Source organism: Mirounga leonina, unplaced genomic scaffold (assembly GCF_011800145.1).
Source record: "Mirounga leonina isolate KUSES-001 unplaced genomic scaffold, KU_Mleo_1.0 Mir_54, whole genome shotgun sequence".
NCBI classification, from domain to species: domain Eukaryota; kingdom Metazoa; phylum Chordata; class Mammalia; order Carnivora; family Phocidae; genus Mirounga; species Mirounga leonina.
In genome coordinates this window covers 2113122-2136628 of record NW_023270812.1, presented here as the reverse complement: position 1 = coordinate 2136628, position 23507 = coordinate 2113122, and the positions used below count along the sequence as shown (strand labels likewise).

Genomic DNA, 23507 nt, shown 5'->3' with positions numbered 1-23507 from the left:
GAGTCATTGTTTATTTTCTAGTTTCTCATGAATAGCTGCCATAAGCTGGGTTTCTACTATGTGCCCTGCATTTTGCATATGTATTTAAAAGTCTTTGTAGTGACTTAGATTAGCTCACCTCTTTGAGGAACCCCTCCTTAAAGCTTCCTCTAATTGCAACAACAGATTAGGTATCCTCCTCTGGGACTATGGTGCCCTATGTGTATAGTTCTATTGTCGCACATTCCATTTAGATCATAATTAACTTTTATGTGTCTGTGTCCTCCTCCCCTCCCCCCATTGACTGGGATCTTTAGTCAGAAAGAAGTTACTCTATTTGCCTTTTTCTCTCCAATACCTAGCACAGCTCCTGGCAAGGCCCTGAGTACTCAAATATCTGTCAGTCAGAGAAGGGGTGACTTCTCTGCAGTTACTAAGTAGCAAAGCTTCTTTTTGGACTTCAGTTCGTCTGGCTTCCCAAAATTACGGTGACATTCAGAGTCATGAGTTTCAAACACTCCTGAAATAATTACTTTTTCCGAACTGATGATTTTTCCTCTCTGTCTTCATTGCAGGGAAGTATGGCCACAGCTGCCTTACCAGAGAGCGGGTCTTCCCTTGCCTTGCGAGCCCTGGGTTGGGGCTCACTTTATGCATGGTGCGGGGTTGGTGTGATCAGCTTCGCAGTCTGGAAAGCTTTAGGAGTTCACAGTGTAAGTAACTACAGTCCTGTAATTGGTATCTGGAATGTTTATTCCACTTTCTGTGGTCTAAATATGCCTGATTTTCAAGAAGTGTGTGTGTGTGTGTGTGTAATTTATACCCCAAGTTAAAAAGCTGTATATTAGGAATGATTGGCTTTTTTTAAACTACCGGTAGGAAGTTCTGTGGACAAGGCTGCACATGTGTGACAGGTGAGAATTGACGTGGTTTGGAATGGTGGCAGCAAGGGAATTGAGGTAAAGAGGTTCTGGATATATTTTGAAGGTAGAGTCAACAAGGACTTGTTATACGTCGGATGTGAGAGGTGAGAGAATAAATGAAGTCAAGGATCTCCAAGGCTTTTGGCCTGTGAGCAGTTGGAAGATGGATGGGAACCAGTGTGAGAGGAGCAGGTATTCAGGGATAATGCTAGGAGCTCAGTCTGGGGCCTGTGAGTTTGAAATATCTGTTGGATCGCTAAGTGGAGAGTCAAGCAAACAGTTAGATACAGAAGTTTGGAATTCAGAGGAGAGGTACAAGGTCAAGATGTAAATTTGAGACTCTTCAGTATATGGGTAGTGTTCAAAGCCAGGAGACTAGGTGAGCTCACCAAGGCATTGAGCTCACCAAGGAGCTCTGGGCACTCCCAAGGTTTAGAGGTTGGGAAATATGGAGCAAATTAGCAAGGGAGATTTCCCTACTAAAGGAGAAAATCCAGGAGAACCGGGAGAATGGTGACTTGGACACCACGTGAAGAAGGTGTATGGTGGGTTTAAATCATGTAAGATGAGACTCAGGAGTTTGCCAAGTTAGCCTTGATGGCAGTCCTTGGTGGGTAAAGCCTGGGTGGAGTGGATCCAAAAGAATGGAGGAGATTGTATATACAGGCATGTCTTGAGTTGTGCTTTACAGGGAAAGAAAGAGATGGGGTCATAGCTGGAAAGGGGACTGAGATCAAGAGAGGTGTTTTTTTGTTTGTGTTTTTGTTTTTAATTTGGGAGAATTAATAGCATGTTGAGTATGCTGATGGGAGTGATTCTGTAGACGGGGAAATTGCAAGGGAGGGGGGAGTGATAAGTAATATAATTATTATAGGCATTACTGAATTTTTTATATTTGTTTTAATCATAACTGAACATAGGCATTATTGTACTTTTCACTCAAAGTATACTGATAGATAGATGTTGCTTTTCTTCTAGTCCGACTAACCTTTATTTTTAAAGTAACTTTGCTGCTAGTAATTGTTTATAACAATAAAGTTGTGTTTACTTGGAAAAGTTAGAAAACCCATGACTGAAGATTTTGGATGATTTTTGTTGTTAACCTCAGTTTTGCTTTTGACCAGTATAAAATCTCCTTCCATTGCAGGCATTGTACCAGACATTTTAGGCATAGCAGATTATTTAATCTTCACAATAACTATGAAGCAGTTAGTAATATCCCCCATTTTATAAATGAGGAAATTGGGTCTCAGAGAGGTTAAGTCACTTGTCCGAGATCACACAGCTTGTCATTGACAGAGTCAAGATTTGGATCCAAGTCTGATAGTCTTTGGAACCTAGATTTTTTTTTCCAATGTTACCTCCCCTAGCTAAGATTGGAAATAAATGAGTAGTTGGAAGGAGCCAGAATGAGGAGGTAGGAGGTAGTAAATTCGGTTTTGATGGTGATGTGATCCACACATTCTTGATAACTTGACAGGTTTTCCTGGGTATCTTCAATGTGGGCCTCATCTCCCAACATTGTAATTAATATCAGTCAGGGCCATTCTTTCCTCATAAAAGAGAAGGTCTCCTTTTAGCCTTCATCTCAGTAGACAAATGCTTAGGGCATAATGGTAAAGCAGGATTCATTTGTATATATAATATGAGAGCAGTTATTTGAAAACAGGTGGAAAAAACAGGGGAAATATGCCCGGTATAAATGTGTGGATGAATTATGGGGGGTGTGGGAGTGAATTTTTTTTTTTTTTACTTTTCTGTACGTTCTTAAATATGTATTGCTTTAACAGTAATACTACCTTTAAAAAAAATAGTGCTGGATTTTATTTTTTATTAATTTATGCTAAAAATGAAGCACAGCTGCCTAGAAGTTCACAAAACTTCTTTGACTACATGTGACATTTACTTGAGGGCATGAAATAATAATAAGGTTATTAAGCTTTTAGTTTCTATAAAAATGATGGTCTGTTAGCACTTTATACTGACTCCATGGAATTGTTAGGTGATGTTTCCAGAACTTAGTAATGTAGGTCATAAACTGAGTAATAAAGTTTTAAGATATTTTAAAATATAAATAGCCTTTGAATGAGAAGAGTCATAATGAATTGATCCAAATTTTCATAGACCAACAAAGTAAAGATATTTAGATTAAGTTATATGCTCAAGAAGTTGGGCTTTATGGACTATCCGGTGCTATTCTAGTTTCTAGAATGTGAACTTCTTTGTTTTATGGCCTAAATAAAATAGTTGGGCAAGAAAAATTATTTTCTGATTGGCACTACTGAATACAAGGACACTTGGAATCTTTTTATATCTTCATGTCTTTAACTAAAACATGAGAATACAAGTGTACTGTCCCCCTACCTGTAGGTCATTAGGAATATCAGTTTGATATCCATATCTGAGAAGTCTCACAGAAAAATGAACTACTGATAGTTTTTCAAGGGCACACCTTTTGAAAGCAGTAGTGTTTATTAATTAGTTCATTCAAAAGACATTTGTGGGCCTACCCTGAGCCAGGCACTGTGCCTAGACAGGGCTCCCCAGTAGACCGTTATGGATGCCTTCGGTTTTAAGACTCTCTAAGCAAATTCTTATTATATGACCCACTCTGAGTCTTGTGGAGAGCAGTATTACATTTCAGTTCTCCTTTAGAGAGTTCTGAGGATAATTGTGAGATTGTCCTGAGTCCTGGGAAATGTTATCTTTCCATGACTAAAGAAAACAATCTTAGAAAATGCTGGACAGAAATGGTCCAGGTCTCTGCACTCAATAAATAATTGATATGATTATTCTAGGTAAATTCAGGTAAATCAAAATCAAGCCCAGTGTCAAATAATTGTTGGTAGCAACCTTGAATCATATTAAAGTGTCATTATACACCCAGTTCAAAAAAAAGAAGGGTGCCATCTACTGGCTGAAGGAGAGCAGTTCACATTCCCTATTTTAATTCACAGCTACATCTGCTGGCCTAAACAAGGGCATGATGCAGTGCTTGAAGCTAAGCTCTTCAGTTTCTTAGAAATATTTTGGATTTACACTTTATTCGTAGTTATTATGGAATTTATTTCACATATAACATGTATAATACATCAGATGTAAATTTATATTTTACACAATAGTGTTATCATTTAATTAGAGATTCCAAAAAAAGGAGAGCTAGTGGAGCTATCTTGTCAGCAGACTGAAGCCAGTAGGTGTGCCCAGGATTTAAGGTGGGAGCCTCCCTCCCTTCGTGTACGAACCAGTCCAGATTCAGCCTGGGATCACCTCACCAGTTCCGGCCTGCCAGCATGGTGGGCCAGCAAGCAAGGCCTGATTGCTCAGTATGGATTCACCAATTTCTTTGAATTATGGTATTTTATCATCTGATTATGATTGAGGCAGCATTAATTTTATAACAGTAACTTAATTGTGAAAAGAATGAGCATTTACTATGGGTCTGTGGTCCCCTAATGCAGCTAATGATCCCAAAGGATCCCAGATGATCCTGGGAGACTGCCCTGTTCAGGCCAGGTTCACACCGTGGCAGTATGATTAGATTCTTTTTATTAGGGGCAAATATTTTAAGTTTAGAGTAATTGAAATAAACGCTTGTCAGTGAGTAAATAAGGATCTCTAGAGATAACAACTAGTAATTCCCCAATTATCAAAAGAAAAAACCAGGGCACCTGGGTGGCTCAGTTGGTTAAGCATCTGCCTTTAGCTCAGGTCATGATCCCAATTTCCTGGGATTGAACCCTGTGTTGGGCTCTCTGCTCAGCGGGGAGTCTGCTTCTCCCTCTCCCTCTGCCCCTCCTTCCCCCCTCATTGTGCGTGCTTGCGCGCTCTCTTTCTCTCTCTCAAATAAATTTTAAAAATCTTAAAAAAAACCCACCATGCCACTTAAAATTATTTACATGTTACTCAAACACAAAGACTTAACTTTTGTATCTTTTCTTATACTGAAAGGATTTCTAAAAAGATTGAGCATATTTATGGTTAGACTATTTTGCCTTTTTTTCTCCCCTTAGAAGGAAAAATGTTGGATGTATAAATAATTCCTGATTGATATGACTGGGAGCTTTAGGGCTTATGCCTGTGGACTCATCTCGTTCAACATTTGTTGGAGGTGAGGCTGTCTCAGGGTACGAGTCAGAATCACCATTGCTAACATTTACTGTACCTTGTATTTAATATATTCATGATAACCTGGTATAGTTAGAATTCACAGATAATTTACAGTTGTTGCCCTCAGAGGAGCTAAAATCTCAATAGTGATAAAACCATGAATGAAAACATTTTTAGTTATTGTGAAATACTTTAAATTGTCCAGAGACTTAAATTTAAAAATTAACTTGCAAATAAAGGGGATTTTTAGTTTAGTTTGTTTTTTACCATGTAATTAGAGGTATTTGTTTTTATTTACATATATTGCTTATTTTTAAAGAAAAACATGTTTAGGACCTTTTTTAAAACAAAGATGGCTTTGTGTTTCTTTTGTTAAAATTAGGTACTCATTGTAAAAACAACAATAACAACAACAAAAAGAGTGTAGAAAAGTACAAAAAGGGAAACAAAAATCACCAGAAATCTCACTGAGTTATAATCACTTATTACAATAAAAACATCCCTTCAGACTTTCTATAAGCCTATTCATATAATTGTAGGTAAATGTTTTACTGTTCTATTCTGGAACCTTTTTTCACTGAATAGCCACAAGAACGTCTTTGCACAGTAGACTATATAAATCTCCATCACTTTTAATGGCTACATGGTGCTCCATTATAATTTACTTAATCAGTCTCCTGCCAATAGCATTTAGATTGTAATTTTTCACTATTAAACACCATAGTGAACCTCTGTAGGCATGCATCTTTTTGTACTTTTCTTGGTCAGGAAATTTGTCCTAAAGACAAATGTTATTGTTGAATCCAGGGGTATTTAAAAACTTTTTGATATCCATTGCTAAGCACAAAATGTATACACTTAGAAGATACTGTCAGTGCATACAGGTTTCCTAGCACCCTCGCCATTAGTGGCTTCTTCTACTTTGAAATGTTTGCCAATCTGAGAGATGGAAAATAATCTCTTTCTTCCTTTACTGCATCTCTCAGGGCTTTTATGCAGATAATCTGTGATTGAAGTCTTATACATCTCTCCAGCCTCAGTCGCCTCCTGATCTGCTGATAGAGGTTGCTTCTTGCTCAAGAGCCCAGGCTTCCTTTTCCTTAAGAACAAAAAGTAAAACATGTAAATAAAACACATCTTAAATATTTCTCCAAAAATTGGCATCTGTCTTTCCTATACTAAGATTTTTTTTTAAAGATTTTATTTATTTTTTGACAGAGACAGCGAGAAAGGGAACACAAGCAGGGGGGGTGGGAGAGGGCGAAGCAGGCTCCCCGCCGAGCAGGGAGTCCGATGCGGGGCTCGATCCCAGGACCCTGGGATCATGACCTGAGCTGAAGGCAGACGCTTAACGACTGAGCCACCCAGGTGCGCCGGGTTTACGCTCATTTCTTAATGACCTTATGACTAGCTTTGAGGGCTTTTGCTAATTACAGTAAAATCTCTTTCGACTTTTTGCTAATTTCTGGTAGATCTTGTATTAAATATGTTTATTCCTACACAGTTTTTAAGTTATTCGTCTCAAATGAAGCAACATTTGTAGGTGAATGCTAGAACCACATATGTAAATAAAACTATGAAAAGGCTTAGAAGTTTTTAACATCTGAGATATCTAAGAAGGAAATAGACTGTCAGCTTTGTACTTTTCTTTGGTTTCAGTCAAAGGTTAAAAACAAATCTGTCTCCTGGCAAATCGTTTAATGGTAGCCACTTCTGAGGGATCTGCAGGGGAAGTCTGAAAAGTGACTGAAATATGTCCCTTCTGCGTCCTTGCCTAATCTAATTTGAGAGCTTCCAAACGTCTCTACCAGCTTCTGTCCCCGAAGCAAACTTCAGTTCCTTACTCTGATTACCACAACGTCAGCAGACCCAGCTTCACTTCCACTTGCTGATAGTACTTACTAGAACGCCCAGAACACAGAGTCATCATGATCTTGCACAGATAGTTCTGTCAAGCTGAGGGCCTTCAAACAGTGTAAGCATTGAGGAATATATTCCTGGAATCATTTTTAAATTAATTGGAAGTGGCACTGTGCATCACTTAAATTTAGGTCTGAGGTGACAAGAACATCTCTATAACCCTTATTTCCCATTCACTGCAGCTCTAATGGGCTTGGCATCCGGTGGTAAGAGGCACTCGATGTAATGTGGAAGGGCAATTTGGTGACAGAGAGACCGAATCACAGGGACTTGCTCAGTTTAAAACGGGAGGTAATGACCAAAGTCGTATTTTGTTTTCTGTGGGGGGGGTGTCTAAGGTTGGCCTAAGCCAAGAGGGTGGGGAAAAAAAAAAATTGGCTTTTTTTTGGCATATTGCCAAAATACCTCTTCTAAAAACCCACGAGTTTCCTTTTATAAGTAAAATAGGGCTGCAAGCATTTTATAAAATGGGAATGTGCAACAATTACTAGAAAAGATAAGCTCTGCCATGAAAGCCTTGTTTCAAAGCCTGACACAAATCAGGCTTAATCACCTCAGGAATGTTACCAGCCTTACTCCACTCGAGAAGTATCCTTGATTTCATTTGGGTTTTCTTTTTCTTTGTCCTTATTTCTAATACTGAGCATAGAAAATTGGACTCCCATGAGCAGATCTCTCTAAATAAAGCACTGTGGAGTGAAGACCTGGTAACCTACGCTTCCCCCCTACGCTTTGTTGTGAAAGGTACCTGTTATTGGTTGGTCACTTAGAAATATCTAAGAATCTATAAAACATTTTTATATGTGTATGTTGATATATTTATATATATTATTATTCATTTACCAGTGTACCCGAAAATGAAGTGGTCACTCAAATTGAATTTTCCTAACTGAATAATTTCTAACAATTTTAAGAAGAAATCTTTTTTTTTAATGTGCTATGTATCTTTCCACAATGTAGACTATGCCGAACATAATTTTACTAGGTTTTGATGACTTAGATATATCAGTTATTGTTTGCTTCTTGTGTTAATGGATTCTGGCCTTTTATAGTTCTTTATTCTTTTTGTAATTTTTCTCAATCCTAGTTTGGCTCTTATTTTTTCCTTCCCCTATTCCATTTACTTCTGAAATGCTGCTGCCTTATTTTATACATTTTATGCTAGGTTCCTTGCTTTGCCCTTAAATTTTCTCCTTCACAGGGTCCATCTGCTCTGGTGGCTTCATCCACACACAGAAGGCTGCTAGGTCTGCATCTCTAGTCGACCTCTGAGCTCCTTGCCCATAGACCCACTTGCCTGGACACTGATGCTTGGATGTCCTGCAGGCATCACTTGTGTTCCCACCTGAATGTTATTTACTGCCCCTCACCCCGTCCCCACCCTTTATCCTACTCCTGGATCACTCACGGTGAACGGCAGCGTCATCCATAGAGCTGCCCAGAGAGAAAAGCTGGATTCTGTTCATGACCACACTCTTTCTCACCCCTGTATCTAATCACTCACCAAGTCTTGTTTCTCCCACACTCCCACTGCCATTGTAGTTGGAGGTGTCTCCCTGTCCCAAGATTGTCACGACGGACCTCTGTTTTCCCTGCCTCCAGCCCAGCCTCTCCATAGTCCTTTCTCAACACTTTGCAAAAGGCTCTGGCCTTCATCTTCCCCAGACTTCTCCCTGCATCTCTTCCTCACTCGGCCTTTCTTATGTCACCCTGGGCGAGGTGTCCATGCTGCTCCCAAAGGCCCACCACGGCCATCTGTCAGAGGACCTTGCTCCCAGAATTATCCTCAGCCTTTGCTGAGTGTCAGTTTTCCCTCCACTGCAGTGTGTATGGACATGCTCCAGGTTCTCCCGCCTCTACAGATTCTGTCTTGATGTTCCTCATCTTGCTCCACCTGTCAGCCCGTTTGTCTCCTTCCCTTCCCTAGAAAAGATTTCCTGAGCGATCTGCCGTGGTCACTGCCTGCACTGCCCCCCCCCCCCCACTTCAGCCTCTTCCCCAGCTGTGGGGGAAACTGCTGGTCAGGGTCCCCATGTCCTCCGTGTTGCCACACCCGGGTCTTCTCTTCATCACCCCATTACTTGACCTCTCAATGATATTTGGCACGGTTGAGCATTCTCTCCTCCACGAAACACTGTCTCTTGGCTTCTGAGACACCTTCGACCTCACTGGCTATTTTTGCACATCTTTGCTGGCTGCTCCCTGGCAGACCTCTAAACATGGGGCTATCCAGTGGCTTTGTATTTGCACCCTTCAGGTTTCCTTCTGTGCTCGGTCCCTCAGTCCCCTCAACTATAGTCCTCGGCATTTTAAACAATCTGATGTCGGATTTGCCCCACAACTGCACGTTGTACATCATCAGTTGTGTGTCCCAGTGGTACGCCAGCAACCTGTGTCTTATCCAGAACTCTCGGTTTCCTCACCACCTCCCCTCCCGGCTTGCTGCTCCCCTCGTCTTTCCCATTTCAGTCCGAGTCACTCCCATGCCCCCAGCTGTTCAAGCCAGAAACCCAGCAGAGACTCATCCGGGCTTCTCCCATTTCCCTTCCTTCCTTTCATGTCATCTGTGGGCAAGTCCTACTTGTTGGCTATGCTGCTAAACACAGCCTGGCTCCTTTCATCTCCCTCCACCTCCATTCACCTTTTGCCTAGCATAGTGAAAGTTTTCTGGCCTCTCCTCGCCTTCCCCTGAACTTCTCCTCCACACAGCAGCTGGGGATATTTGTAAAGTGTCAGATCATGTCACTCCTCTGAAAAACTCTTCAGTGGCTCCCAGTGAAGAAGTCTCATGGGATGGGGATGCCTGGGTGGCTCAGTCGTTAACCGTCTGCCTTCGGCTCAGGTCGTGATCCCAAGATCCTGGGATGGAGCCCCGCATCGGCTCCCTGCTCAGCGGGGAGCCTGCTTCTCCCTCTCCCTCTGCCTGCTGCTCCCCTTGCTTGTTCTTTCTCCCTCTCTCTCTGTCTCTCTGTCAAATAAATAAAATTTTTAAAAATCTTTAAAAAAAGAAGTCTCACGAGATATAGCTCCACCTGCCCACTGACCTCATCTCACCCAACAGCCACCCCTCCCACACCGCCCCACGGCACACCAGCCTCCCCGCTGAGGGACCTTCCTCCAGCTTTTCTAGGGGACTCCTTTCCCAGGTCTTCGCGTGGTGGCTCTGTGTTGGAATTTAGAGTTTCAACCCAATTCTATTTCATCTCCTCAGAGAAGCTTCCCCAGACCTTCTGGTCTAAAATAAAGTAGCCTCTTTACTCCCACCACCCAGTTCCTCTCTGACAGTATCCTGTTTTCTTCTTTACACAGCACAATTGCAAAATGAAGTTATATTGACCATTTTCTTGTTTTATGTGTCCTCACAAAAAGAATGTAAATTTTAAGAGAATGGAGATCTCATTTGTCTTGTTCATTGTCGTATCCTTAGCACCTGTAAGAGTGCCTAGCACAGAGGATGTGTCCAGTAAACACCTGTTGGATGAAATCTGATCACAGTTTCTGCCATTTCAATGGCTCACTCTTCCCTTGAGAATAAAGTCCAAGTTCCTTGAAATGGTTTGGTCCCTCTGTGATCTGGCTCCTACTTATTCTTTAACCCACTGGTTCTTAATGGGGGCATTTTGACTTCCCCTCCCCACAGAAGAAAGATATTTGGCAACATCCACAGACAGTTTTGGTTGTCATAACGGTGGGAGTGCTGCTGGCATCTAGTGGATAGAGGCCAGGGATGCAGCTCAGCGGCCTGCACTGCACAAGACAGGCCCCACAAAGAGGGATCTGGTGCAAATGTCCGCACTGCTGCGCTCGAGAGTCTGGCTGGTTCTCTGTTGCACTCAGAGTTCTAGCCTTGCTGAAAGGCCATGTTCTTCTAGCCTCTGAGCCTTGTCCTTGCTAATGTCCCCACTGAACACTCCTTCCTCTTCCTACTGTTCTGCTGCTGGCTCTGTTCCTTGCCTAGATGGGGTCTTGAGGCAAACTAATCTCTAGCCGTTACAACAGGGAGTTAATCTGTTCTGGCAGTTGTGAGACTGTAAAGGTAATGTAAGTTTCTATCTTCAGGTAAATTTAAGTTTTTACCTAAATTGAAGGTAACTTCGGTGTACAAACATAGTCTTCATGTCATTTTGTTTAGATGAATAGAACTATTATCAAGGACTGTGGTATTATTTCTATTAATCCAACTGCAGAGAATAATTGGAGTGAATTAATAAAACTGCACCCATGCAGTTAAAGCCCAAATCCATAAAATTTGGTTTTGTCAGTTTTAAGCTACGATTTGGGCTATTTAAACACCTACCAGTGAGTTTTAATTTCTTTGTTTTTCATGTTTTGTGCTTCATTAAAATATTTCCTTTTGAATGATTAATACATGTGGCTCTTTTTTTTTTTTTTAAGATTTTATTTATTTATTTGAGAGAGAGAGAGAGAATGAGAGACAGAGAGCATGAGAGGGAAGAGGGTCAGAGGGAGAAGCAGACTCCCTGCCGAGCAGGGAGCCCGATACGGGACTCAATCCCGGGACTCCAGGATCATGACCTGAGCCGAAAGCAGTCGCTCAACCGACTGAGCCACCCAGGCGCCCACATGTGGCTCTTTTAAGTGCATCAAAAATTATGTGTAGATGATGCCTTTAAAGAACAGAAGAAGTGAGATTTGGGTACTTTGTTAGATGAACTTGCCAATTCCTGTTACGATATTTGAATACCATCAATGGAAGTTGACTGCAGTGTTTTGACTTGACAGTCTGCTTTTATCAGGAAACAAAGCTTTGTGGCCCTACTTTTGTCCCTCCCCAGCATTCCTAGTATCACGGACAAAGGAAAATGCTTTAAGGTGCTCGTATTTGTAAAGACCCCCACACAAGGATTACAAAGTTATATAGATTTTAGTATAAGAGCAATAGAAGCACAGCCCACTAATTCGTCTTAAAACTACAATTTGCATTTTATGATTTTTAAATCACTCAAAGAAGACTTTTAAAATAATTATGTTTATATAATGCTCTGCTTGCTGGTGAGTTTATAGCTTACAATATTAATTAATACTGCTTTCATTGCAGCTTCTCTCTCGCTTTTTTTTTTTTTTTTTTCGTATCAGGAGTTTTGTGCAGTGGTTATTTTTTAAAAACTTTCCAAAGAACAAAACATTTTTTTTTTAAGAATGAAAATATTCTCTCTGGCATTGCATATTTGTTTTACTGTGTTTCTAGCACTGTAGAATTTCTTTCTTTTTGTATGTTCTGACTTGGTAGGTATTGGCTTTGGCTTTGAAAACAGTTAAATCTTTTAGCTTATCCATATCTTTATCTGAAATTTATACATCAGCCTTGCTAAGAAACCCCAAACAGGCACTACACATTTTACCTACCCCTTAATTTAGAACTTTGGCACCAGGTGGATTGTCCAGCTGTGCCTTCCCATTACTCTCACCTTTCTGCCCTCTAGCCTTACTTCACTGGGTTCTATACTCGTTCTTTTCTACCGTGAATATTTACTGAATTCACTCACCAAGCTCTGTCCTAGAGGGTAGTGATAGGCTCTAAATACAAGGTGATCTCTTTGGAATGACAAATTCCCAAGTAATTACATTTAATAACGTGTGATAAGTCCTACAATGGAGAGGGGTACAAAAGACTCTGGTGGCGTAGGATTTTTAAAAGTCACTTCTGCTTGGGGGATTGAAGACTGAGAGGATGGAATACTTGAACCAGACTCCTAGATAGGAAAAGGGCAGGGGAGCTGGGGTGAGAGTCCACGCAGCAAGAATAGAATGACTTACTTGCAGCCATTGCTGGTCCAGAGACTTGCTGGTCATCTTCATTTCCTGCTTCCTCCCTCCTAAGTGATATAATCAAGCATAATCCTGCCATCAGCTATAATATTATGCTGTATTTTGAATAGATAATTTGAGTTAGGTTTTCCATTCAAAAGGAATAAAGAGAGGGCGCCTGGGTGGCTCAGTTGGTTAAGTGACTGCCTTCGGCTCAGGTCATGATCCTGGAGTCCCGGGATCGAGTCCCACATCGGGCTCCCTGCTCAGCAGGGGGTCTGCTTCTCCCTCTGCCCTCTTCCCTCTCGTGCTCTCTGTCTCTCATTCTCTCTCTCTCAAATAAATAAAATCTTAAAAAAAAAAAAAATTAAAAAAAAAATTAAAAAAAAAAAGGAATAAAGAGCCACCGAAGACAGGTCATTAGGGAGCTGTCTGGCTGTATTTATTTAGCTTTGCACATCTTTGAGTAGACCTAAATCTGCTGTGGAGGTCATGTACATCTCTTTGTCTTTCTTAGTTCTTCCCTTCTTATCTCAAGACTTACTGTAAATAAAAAGCTGCTTTGTTTGAGGTATTTTTATTTTGGAGAGTGTTATTTTCTCAAAATTGATTTAGTTGTGGCTAAGGGGAAAAACTGAAGAGGCAGCTGTCAGAGATTTTATTTCTGAAGAGGTTCAAACTCTAGAAAGAAAATTACTTTAGAAAGAAGTCATCTAGCTAAGAGTCTTTATGTGCTTGAATTTCATCCTCAAGAACACTTATCTTAGAAAATGACTTGACTGGTCAAGGAATCATTATAGGAAGAAGGTGGGAACAGGCATCAGGTTAAAACATTTCAGTTATGAATGGGATAAAAGAAACCATCAAAAGTTGGTCTTTTAAAAGGATCCCTCTAAGATGTTAGCCATCATTAAATGAAGATGATCATTTTAAAAATTCCAGTTTTCAGTTTGACAAATGGTTACCATAAGTCTGACCACCATTGTGGAGAGGACTCAGGTATGTGGTGCTCTCACCATGGTGTGTGTCATGGAGCTTGTGACCCCATACTCTCTAAATGGGGAGTCTGGTCCCTGCTAGAGTGCCGAGTCACACTGAAACAGGATTGCAAGAACTCCAGTAATAGCCACACTTTTCCAGCCCTCACCAACTCCTTTGCTTATTATTCCTGTCTTTCTGGACGGCATTTCAGTGGCGGAAAGAATAAGAATAGCTTTCCAAGGCCAAAATATGAAATATTCATTTTGTCAAGATTTGGTGTTCTGAAACTGAAATGCTTTTGCTTGTTTGTTTGTTTTCTGACTGGGAGGGGGCTGTGAATGCTAAGAGCCCTATTAAGGAAGAGCATATTGCTTGCTTAGAAGGAGAGGAGAACTTTGAGGAATGATTATATGGTCAGAATTCTATTTACAAGTGGGGAGAAAGTGCCATTATTTTTATTTGGACTTTTGTAGTTTACTGGGTTTATTAGAGGATATATATTTCATCAGATGTAAAGCTGCTATCTTCTTAGTAACTTCCAAGGAAGTTCATTAAGACTGACCAGAGAAATGCAGAGGAAGGCAAGGTATACTGATGCCCTGTTGTGCACTGGCTAATATTTGTTTTACTGTTTTAATCAGTTATCTGATTTGTGCGTTGGCCAAAATTTGCCATTTTAAGGACATTTAAGATCTGTCTTCATTTTAATAGAAGGCTATCGCCCCACCTGTCGACTTGAGAAGTCGTTTTTAATCAGGACTCTGAATCACAGGCTTCCCTTTGGCATGAGAAAGAAGTAACAGCGTCTCGCCGTGAGTTTTCGCTGTTGGACTAGCTAGCGCACAGTCGGCCACTTCACCTGTTGTCAGCTGCTGTGACTTCCCCACGGCTGTGGGTCACGGTCGTGACTGCTACAAAGGCAGTGGGACCTTTCCAAATAGAAAGTTCTCAAATTGGATACAACATAAAACAGGAGCCCCCCTTCTCCTACAGATGCAGAGAAATGGTGAAGGCGACCGTTTGGAGACAGAGCACACACACCTTATTCTTCCCGGCAGGGATACCGTTCAGAAAACTTAACCCTATTTTTATCTGTACTTATTGGGATTATTTTTACTTGGCATCTGTAGCAAAAATAGAAAATCAGTAATCCCAGGGATCTGTGTTGAGCCATCATACACGGTAAAGATTGCAGAGAATTCGTGTTTATAAGACGTTCACTCCAGAATTCATTTGCTAGCGAAGCCCTTTTCCCACCCCACTCCGAGGCGAGTACTTTCCTGGGGGCCCTTGAGATGCCCCGCGGGCTGGCCGCCAAGCGCAGCCGCAGTAGGGGCTGCGGGGCCCTCCGACACCACGGCCTCGCGCAGCCGCAGTAGTGGCCTGAGGGGCCTCCCAACAGCCACGGGCTTGCGCAGCCGCAGTAGCAGGCGGAGGGGCGTCTAACGGTTACCCGCCGCCTTCCTTCACGCCTCAGAGCTTGTCTGTCGCTTGCTTCGGTTCTCTTCCTCCGTGTCTGGAGTAAGTGGCCATGAGATGGGCAGTGGGAGTCCTGCGGGCCGGCCGGAGAGTGGGCGCTGGGAGAGTGAATCCGCCGTGTCCCCGCCGGCCGGCGGGCCTCCCGCTCACGGGCGCCTGGGCCGTCACCCCCGTGTCCAAGATGGCAACCGTCAAGTGTGAGCTTATCGAGAATTTTACTTCCGAGGAGGCCGTTCATCACAACAAGGTCTCCATTATAGGAACCGGGTCGGTTGGCATGGCCTGTGCTGTCAGCATCCTGTTAAGGGGCTTGACCGATGAACTCGCCCTTGTGGATGTCGATGAAGACAAACTGAAGGGTGAGACCATGGATCTTCAGCATGGCAGCCCTTTCGTGAAAATGCCGACTATTGTGTCCAGCAAAGATTACCTGGTCACTGCGAACTCCAGCCTCGTGGTCATCACAGCAGGGGCACGCCAGGAAAAAGGGGAGACACGCCTTAATTTAGTCCAGCGAAACGTGGACCTCTTTAAATTAATGATTTCCAGCATCACCCAGTATAGCCCTCGCTGCAAAATGATTGTTGTTTCCAATCCAGTGGATATATTAACTTACGTGACCTGGAAGTTGAGTGAATTTCCCCGAAACCGTGTTATTGGAAGCGGTTGTAATCTGGACACTGCCCGTTTCCGTTTCTTGATTGGGCAGAAGCTTGGTATCCACTCGGAGAGCTGTCATGGGTGGATCCTTGGAGAGCATGGAGACTCGAGTGTTCCTGTGTGGAGTGGAGTGAACGTCGCCGGTGTCCCTCTGAAGAATCTGAACTCAGATGTAGGCACAGATCAAGATCCTGAGCAGTGGAAAAATGTCCACAAAGATGTGATTGCTAGTGCCTATGAGATTATTAAAACGAAAGGTTATACTTCTTGGGCCATTGGCCTCTCTGTAGCTGATCTAACAGAAAGTATTTTGAAGAATCTTAGAAGAGTGCATCCAGTTTCCACCATAATTAAGGGTCTCTATGGAATAAACGAAGAAGTATTCCTCAGTGTTCCATGTATCTTGGGAGAGAGTGGTATTGCAGACCTTATAAAGATAAAGCTGACCCCCGAAGAACAGGCTTGTCTGAAGAAGAGTGCAGAAACACTCTGGGAGATCCAGAAGGAGCTCAAGCTTTAAAGCGCTTGGAACTCCCTTTCTGAAGTTACTGAAGGGATAGTAGTTAACAGGGTTTTGTATGTCTAATTTTTTTTAAAAGCTTGAATTTCTAGAAGTTGGAAACAGGAAAGGAAGTAGAGTGAGTTACCTGTTTATTTAGCCCCCCAGCTTTTTTATTTAGTATCCAGATGTCAGGATGATTTTTTCCCCCCACAATTATTAAGTGATTGCATCAAAGGAGGTGTTTTTGTACCACTAATGTACCAGTACTTGCTATGTTGTGTGGTTGCGGTTGCTCTTTGGTCCAAAAAGGATTAGGATGTAGGTGTTTGTGTTACAGAAATGATAATTTTCATTAAGTACATGTTCGTTCTTTCTGGATGGCTTATACTTACTGTGTTCATTTATATACTGTTTTTAAGATGTTGTAATTTCCTCTACAATGTAAAAATAAATGTACATACAGAAGTACTTTCTGTAATGGAGCCGTCAGCTGTCTTCATTCCCCTGTGACTATCAGCTGGGCCTTAAAAAAAAAGGCATTATAAAACGGAGGCTGTGAGTAGGTCCTGTTTGTTGGGGGGGGGGGGGCACACACATGCTCGTGTATGGATGCCAGTGAAGCAGGATCATTAGGTTAAAATATGAAAATAGGAGTGATCTGGTTGGTAGCACTTATAAAGTGTTTAATGCAGTAAAATGTAAAGCTTTTAGAAAGAGGCCTGACAGATGGCAAGTGTTACTGTCATTTGTTCAGCAGGGAAAGGAAACATACTTAAATTTTGGAGCTGATAAAAACAAAGCCTGACTAAAATTATTTTAGAACTGGCTCTGAGATCCTGACCTGTTAGCACGTTAAATCAGGAAGCGTGTTACAGACTGTTCTTGTTAGGCCTGGTTTTATCAGCAGAGTGGGCCCTGGCCCTAAGATGCTCCAGGGTCATCCCTGTTGCTCAGTTTACTTCACATTAACAGAAAGCTTTTGTTTTTGAATTTTGCCTTGTTGTTAATCATTGTCATAAAAATTGGTTATTTTAATGAGTACTTCAGAGATTTTATTTCTCAGAAAGTTACACATTCACTTTTTATTGCTAAATCAGTTGACTTTACTATAGATTCTAGACTATGCATGTGATACAGTGTGGGTTTAGGAGAAAGTGAAGCTTCTTATCAGACCTTTACCTAAATGATATACTAATAACTTAGAAAATAAGATTTTTTTTAAAGATCTGTTTATTTTAGAGAGCGAGCCCAAGCAGGAGGGGCAGAGGTATAGGGAGAGAGAATCTCAGGCGGACTCTGCTGAGTACAGAGCCTGACGCAGGGCTCCATCTCACGACCTTGAGATCACGACCTGAGCTGAAGCCAAGAGTCGGATGCTTCACCAGCTGCACCACCCAGGCGCCCTGAGAAAGATTTTTAAATTCATGTTAGCTTTCCTAATGCAATTGAATATTAAATAATATGGTGTGTTCAAACATATCTCAGGATCCATGTGGATATCTGCAGGGCTAAACAAAATTGAAAGGTATCAGCATCTCCTCTCTAAAGTCAGTCCTGGGGCGCCTGGGGGGCTCAGTTGGTTAAGGGTCTGCCTTTGCCTCAGGTCATGATCCCAGGGTCCTGGGATCAAGTCCCACATCGGGCTCCCTGCTCGGCGGAGAGTCTGCTTCTCCCTCTGCCTGCCACTCCCCCTGCTTGTTCTCTCTCTCTCTCTGACAAATAAATTTAAAAAAATAAGCCAGTCCTGCTTGGTTGATAGACCTAGGACAGCAATTCACCCCAAAAAAATGACCCTTTACTATAGTGATCAGAACTCCCATACTATTTTATTGGAAACATCTAGAAATGTTCTGATTACCCAGGAAGTAGTATCATATAATGGGACTAATTGTTGTACTGAGCTCTCTGGAAGTGGGGAGAATGGTGGTTTGGTGGTTCCAGCTGATTCTAAGAGCTATTTAAGCTTAACTGCACAGAGTTTCTCTTCCCCTTTGTCCAGCCCTTGAGTTTTTATTCAGCCATGTTTCGGCCAAGTTTAGTGTAATTTTGAGGGGGATCAGAGAATGCCCTAGGTCTGTTTTGTAATTCTCTTCACTATGTCAGTCAGGATAGGCTGGGTTATACTACATTGAAAAAACAGTCTCCAGATGTGTGGCTTAAAATAACAACGGTTTATTTCTCTTGTAAAATCCACTGTGGGTTTACTTGAGTCTCTAGGGGAGCTGTCCTACACAAGGTGGCTTCGTACCTCAGATTGTTTTGATCTTGAGGCACCTCTGTAGTAACACAGGATTCCATTATTTCCATGGAAAGGTAAGAGTGGCCTGGAAACAGCTGCAGTTAAATGCTTCACCCTGCAAGTGATGCACATTTCTTTTGCCAGAACTAGTCATGTGGTTACCTAACTTCAAGAGGGTGGAGAAGTATAACCTCCCTATATCGAGAAGTACATGATCTCTGGTTATCAGTGAACATTGATAATAATCTGCCATACCATTCTAAATAAAATAGTAGCCATTGTAAGAGTATATATGCTTTTGAAGTCATTTTTAGTGTAAGAGGGTGTGTGATTAGAGGTTATAGAGGTACCAAGTCTTTCCAGGTCACAGAACCAGCGTGGCTATGGAGAAAGAGCCTGGGACATCATTCAGTCAGTTGTACTTAGAAAGCACGTCACCATGGCTGGGTTAACCTCTCTGACCTCTGGTTTCTCATATGTAAGGTGGTGGTTCTCATTTCTGCCACATAGAATTGTAAACACTAAATAATAGCCTGATGCTTGGTACAGTGCCTGGCACCTAGGTAATCTCAAATGGCAGACATTTTTATTCCTGTTCAAGTAACAGTTATAGTCTTACTCTATTTTATGGAAAAGCTGAATTTCCAGGTTTTTCAAAATTACTCTTGGCACCATGATTATTGACATATCCAAAGGCTTTCTTATCAGTTGGTTCTAAAAGCTTTCATCATTCTACCTCCGGCACTGAAGTCCTGCAAGAGGTAATTGAAGTTAAATGAGCTAGTCAATGGCAAAGACATTTTACAACTTGAGCTTTTAATTCCAAATAACTGCTTATTTTTTCAAGAATAGATGCTCTAAGGGTTTTCTCAAATTAATTGGGTACATATCCTGAGCTTTTAAGGAGTTTTTCAGCACACCATATATCAGACCAAAAGTCTTCATGTTTTTTTCCCTGCCAGGACATGCATGATAAATGTGCAGCAGTATCCCATGTTTCACTCCTGGCATACTAGCCATATGGCCCTTCAAAAAGCTGGTGTAATGTGAATGAGAGTAACATTATTAGAGGCATAATCTTGAATCTGTTCTGATATCTAAAAAGTTGCTCCTACCCAGTCTTCAGAATGTCCATATTAGTGACAAAGTACTTATAATAGGTTTCCCAACTGTCACGACATTGTATTTGAGAACTGCCTTCAGAAAGTATACTTTCTGATCATATGACAACCCATCACTGTCGGACACAAACACTGGGACTTAAGGATGAGGTTCTTGAGCAGTAGGCTCATTGCCCAGGGGGTGCCGTTCCTGTCTTAGTCTTTGTGGAGGGCAGCGCCTGGAGTTGTGCAGTACACACAGTTGCCCTGTTTAGAAGGGTAGCCCTGCGACCCATAGCCAAGGTCAGATTCTCCCTGGTCAGAGGAAAGAGGGGAAGAGGAGAGAAGAGATCCCACAGTTTGCAAAATGCTGCAGAGTAAAACTGAGTTACTGGATAGAGACTAGTTCCCAGCATGCCCCAACCTCACCAAACTTTTGGGATATAAGGTAGGGCATGGCTTATGGCAATAGCTGTCATTGTTATTGTGGAATCCAGTACATTGGTGTTATAATTAAATTTGCTTAAATTAACTCAACCCCTAAATCTTTTCAAGCACATTTTTAAGCAGGAGAAGGTTCTATTGGCCTGTGATAGAGTATCACTGATAAGACCAACACCTCTGAACTGCATATCAGAAATTGACAGAGGTAAAAAAAAAAAAAAAAAAAAGCTTTCATTTCCTATCCATATAACAAAAATAGGACAAACTTAAAAATCTACTGTGGAAACCCTTGTTTAAGGCAACATGAAGCCCTGTTTATAACCTAAATGTGGACTCTGGGTTTCCATTTCCACAGCTGTAAAATTAAAGAAGAGGCCTAAATGGTGTTCTTTATCTACTTGCCTCCCTTCCTTTACTTCTCTTTGAAGCCTGTCTATTCCTAATTGGCTCTTTTTCAGATATGATTCCTTCCGGTGGTTCAGTAACTCATTTATGACTCTGGGAGCAAGTAAATGATACAATACTTGGGAAATTAAAGACAAGAAAAAAAAATCAGTCCAAGAGGAGGAAATGAGAACACAGGTCCCCATGCTGAAGTAGAGCAGTGACTCTAGTCCCCAGACCTCATCTCCGTTCCCCAGCTTCTCCCTTCTCAGCAACTGCCCATGTTCCACATCCCTGAGAAGGTGAAATGGTAAATGATTCTCTTCATGTCCTCACTCTCTGACTCCCCATTTGAAAACTGTCGTTAGGTTTAGTTGTGACAGATGTTCAACCAGTAAAGGTGAAGGGAAAGAACTAGGCAGCACATTGCAGACCCTGGCCAGAGAGGTCTTTGAACTGAGAAAGTCTATGCAAAAGATTCCTCAACAGGGCCATGTTGGTATTTTAGACAACGCAATTCTTTTTTTTTTTTTTTTTTTTTTTAAGATTTTATTTATTTATTTGAGAGAGAGCACGAGGGAGAGGGAGAAGCAGGCTCTCTGCTGAGCAGGGAGCCCGATGTGGGGCTCGATCCCAGGACCCCGGGATCATGACCAGAGCCGAAGGCAGACGCTTAATGGACTGAGCCACCCAGGTGTCCCCAAAGCAATATGTTAGATATTTAGAATCTGCCCCCCTCCCATGCAAATAGCAGTTCCCTGTGATTTTGACAACCAAAATGGCATGACACGATTTGAGAACTGCTGTTTGGAACTACAGTTCCAACCCCTCCCCAGTACTGCCTCTAGTCGACAACCTCTCATGAAGGATTCGCCACAGTACAAGCTAGAGAGCTGCATGGGAGACAGGGATGGGGAGAGACATATGTGCCATGGACGTGTGTGTCTTGAGTACTGGTGTCTGGGACCCAAACATGGGGATGGTTGGCATGGACCTCCTACAGACTACATAGAATGGGTAACCTTATGGATCTCCCAGTGTCAAAATACTTAGACCAAATGATATTGAACTACAAGTAATGCTTTAACAAACCCACCATATTATCCATGTGAACTTTGTTTTTGGAACACAACACTGATGATGCTATAATGACAATAGCTAATATATATTGAGCGCCCCCACGTGGTAGGTGCTGTGCTTTCATCCTCACCACCCTGTAAGCAGGTAATGATCGCCATTCTACACATATGGAACCTACTGCTTAGAGAGAGGAAGCAGTTTTCCCAAGTGGTGGAGTTAGGATTTGAACAGTGAGGTCTGTCTGATCCCAGAGTCCGTGCTGCTAATAGCTGCAGCGAATGCCTAGGAACTGACAAGTCCTGAACACGACCCACTTGCTGAATTTAGAAACAAGGTAAGGAATCGGCTTCAAAATGAAGTGAAATAAAAAAACATTAGCCGACTCTCAAAATAACCACTCCAGGAAATGACTTGGTGTTGTCAGTGAGTCCCCGGTGCTTCACAGGTCTGATTGAGGGGATCCATATCCTTGAGAAATGCAGTTAGGATATGGCTGATGAGAATATCGTAACACGGCGCTGTAGTGCTGAAGTGATACCTTCACAGCAGGACCAGATAGATTAAAATAATGAATCAAACTGTGTGGCTGGGACTATCTAATGTAAAGATTATCCAACTCCCATAAATGAGTGTTGCCCTCCCTTCGGGCCGTGTGCTCCGTACGTGGAGCCAGGTGCTCTGGGCTGACACTGTGTATTGAAGATCTTCAGCCCCCTGCCCCAGCTCTTGGGTTCCAGATCCACCTCTGCCGGTAAAACCTCTACACAGATTCTTCAACGCTGTCTGGCATATGAGAACATTCTAGTTTATCTGCCATCCACTGGCTCATTCTTTATTAACCTCCTACTGAGTTTCTTCTCTCCACTTCTTCCTTTTGGCTCCAAAATTCTTGGTATATTTAAGATAAACAGAACCCCCCCCCCAAATAAAGAAACCCCAGAACTCCCATTCTCCTATCTTTATATATGAAAGCCAACAATACACAGCATTCTTCTGGTAGGAAATAAATATCATGGAGGGTTGACAAGTTAAATTATGTTGCCTTCCAGATTCAGAATGGCGTTTTATGTTAATTGAAAGCCCATAGATTAATACTTGGAAGAAGAAGAGAGGTGTCTCATTTCCTTTTAAGGTAGCTAGAGCAGTCTTTACCTTTTATTGTACCCACAAGCAATGAAGCATCACTCGGGCAGCAACAGGGTCTCTCTCTAATTTCTTTGGCTCTTTTCCCCTTCTTTTAATTTTGATGACTGATTTTTCTTCTTCTTTCAGATGAAAGACTTTCGAAGGAAACTGCAATCAATATTTCCAGCAATTCCCAAGAACTCCGAATCTTCTCTTGAGTGGGAGGAAACATTGAAATCCAAATGAGATGAGCATGGTGGGGAAAGTCTAAAACTGTCATGGCAAGGGTAGCTTTGGAGGTGCCACAGAAGCAAAGGGACTCCCCTGATTTGTCATCAGCAACATGTGCCTTGGTGACTGAACCCACGGGATGGATGGCGTTCAGTGTCCACACAGGAGGCCCACAGTCTGTGTGCTTTACTTTAACATTGATGTGGCGTGTGTGTGTATTAAGGTTTTCCCAAAATTAGGAGGATCCTTTCAAAGTAATTATATGGATAAGTTCTTGGCGGAGAAGATCCCAAGGGAAATACTTCTGTTAGTAACAGCTAAAACCAAGTTTGTACCTGAAAAAAAAATGTAAAATAACAGACGATGGAAAATCTTTATAGACAAACTCCTACCAGCACTGGTACTTCAATGTTTCTAATTAAATGAGTTTCCACAGCCTTTCTTGTTGGTATGTGATTGTCAGGACATGGAAGGCTCCCTCCTGTTAGGCCAACTCCACAGTGACAGGTGAACGGGGAAACCCTGTCTGTCAGGCCCCAGCAGGTGTGTCCTGTTGTCCTGAATGCAGCCCTGGATTTGCA

At 42.0% G+C, this 23507-nt stretch overlaps 2 protein-coding genes across 4 annotated transcripts in view; both read left to right on the top strand.

Annotated features, from left to right (window-relative positions):
- The window catches only part of LOC118001869 (transmembrane protein 242), a 29151-nt gene extending 5792 nt beyond the window's left edge, over window positions 1–23359 (top strand). The window contains exons 3-4 of one of the 3 annotated variants that reach the window (XM_034992050.1): window positions 555–692; window positions 22843–23359. In XM_034992050.1, the coding sequence (XP_034847941.1) occupies window positions 555–692; window positions 22843–22941 (237 nt within the window). In that variant the 3' untranslated portion in view covers window positions 22942–23359. Of the gene's footprint in view, window positions 1–554; window positions 693–5998; window positions 6202–14393; window positions 14480–22842 lie in introns of those variants that run through there. The other 2 variants (XM_034992051.1, XM_034992052.1) reach the window with 2 other exon arrangements.
- Window positions 606–16801, top strand: LOC118001868 (L-lactate dehydrogenase A-like 6A). Its single transcript, XM_034992049.1, has 4 exons — window positions 606–692; window positions 7115–7223; window positions 7582–7676; window positions 14394–16801. The coding sequence occupies exon 4, from the start codon at window positions 15214–15216 to the stop codon at window positions 16339–16341; it is 1128 nt and encodes a 375-aa protein (XP_034847940.1). The 5' UTR covers window positions 606–692; window positions 7115–7223; window positions 7582–7676; window positions 14394–15213; the 3' UTR covers window positions 16342–16801.
- Window positions 23360–23507: the final 148 nt, after the last annotated feature.

Coding starts and splice junctions, on each gene's coding strand:
- LOC118001868 (XM_034992049.1), top strand. CDS start 15,214: ATGAGATGGGCAGTGGGAGTCCTGCGGGCCGGCCGGAGAGTGGGCGCT.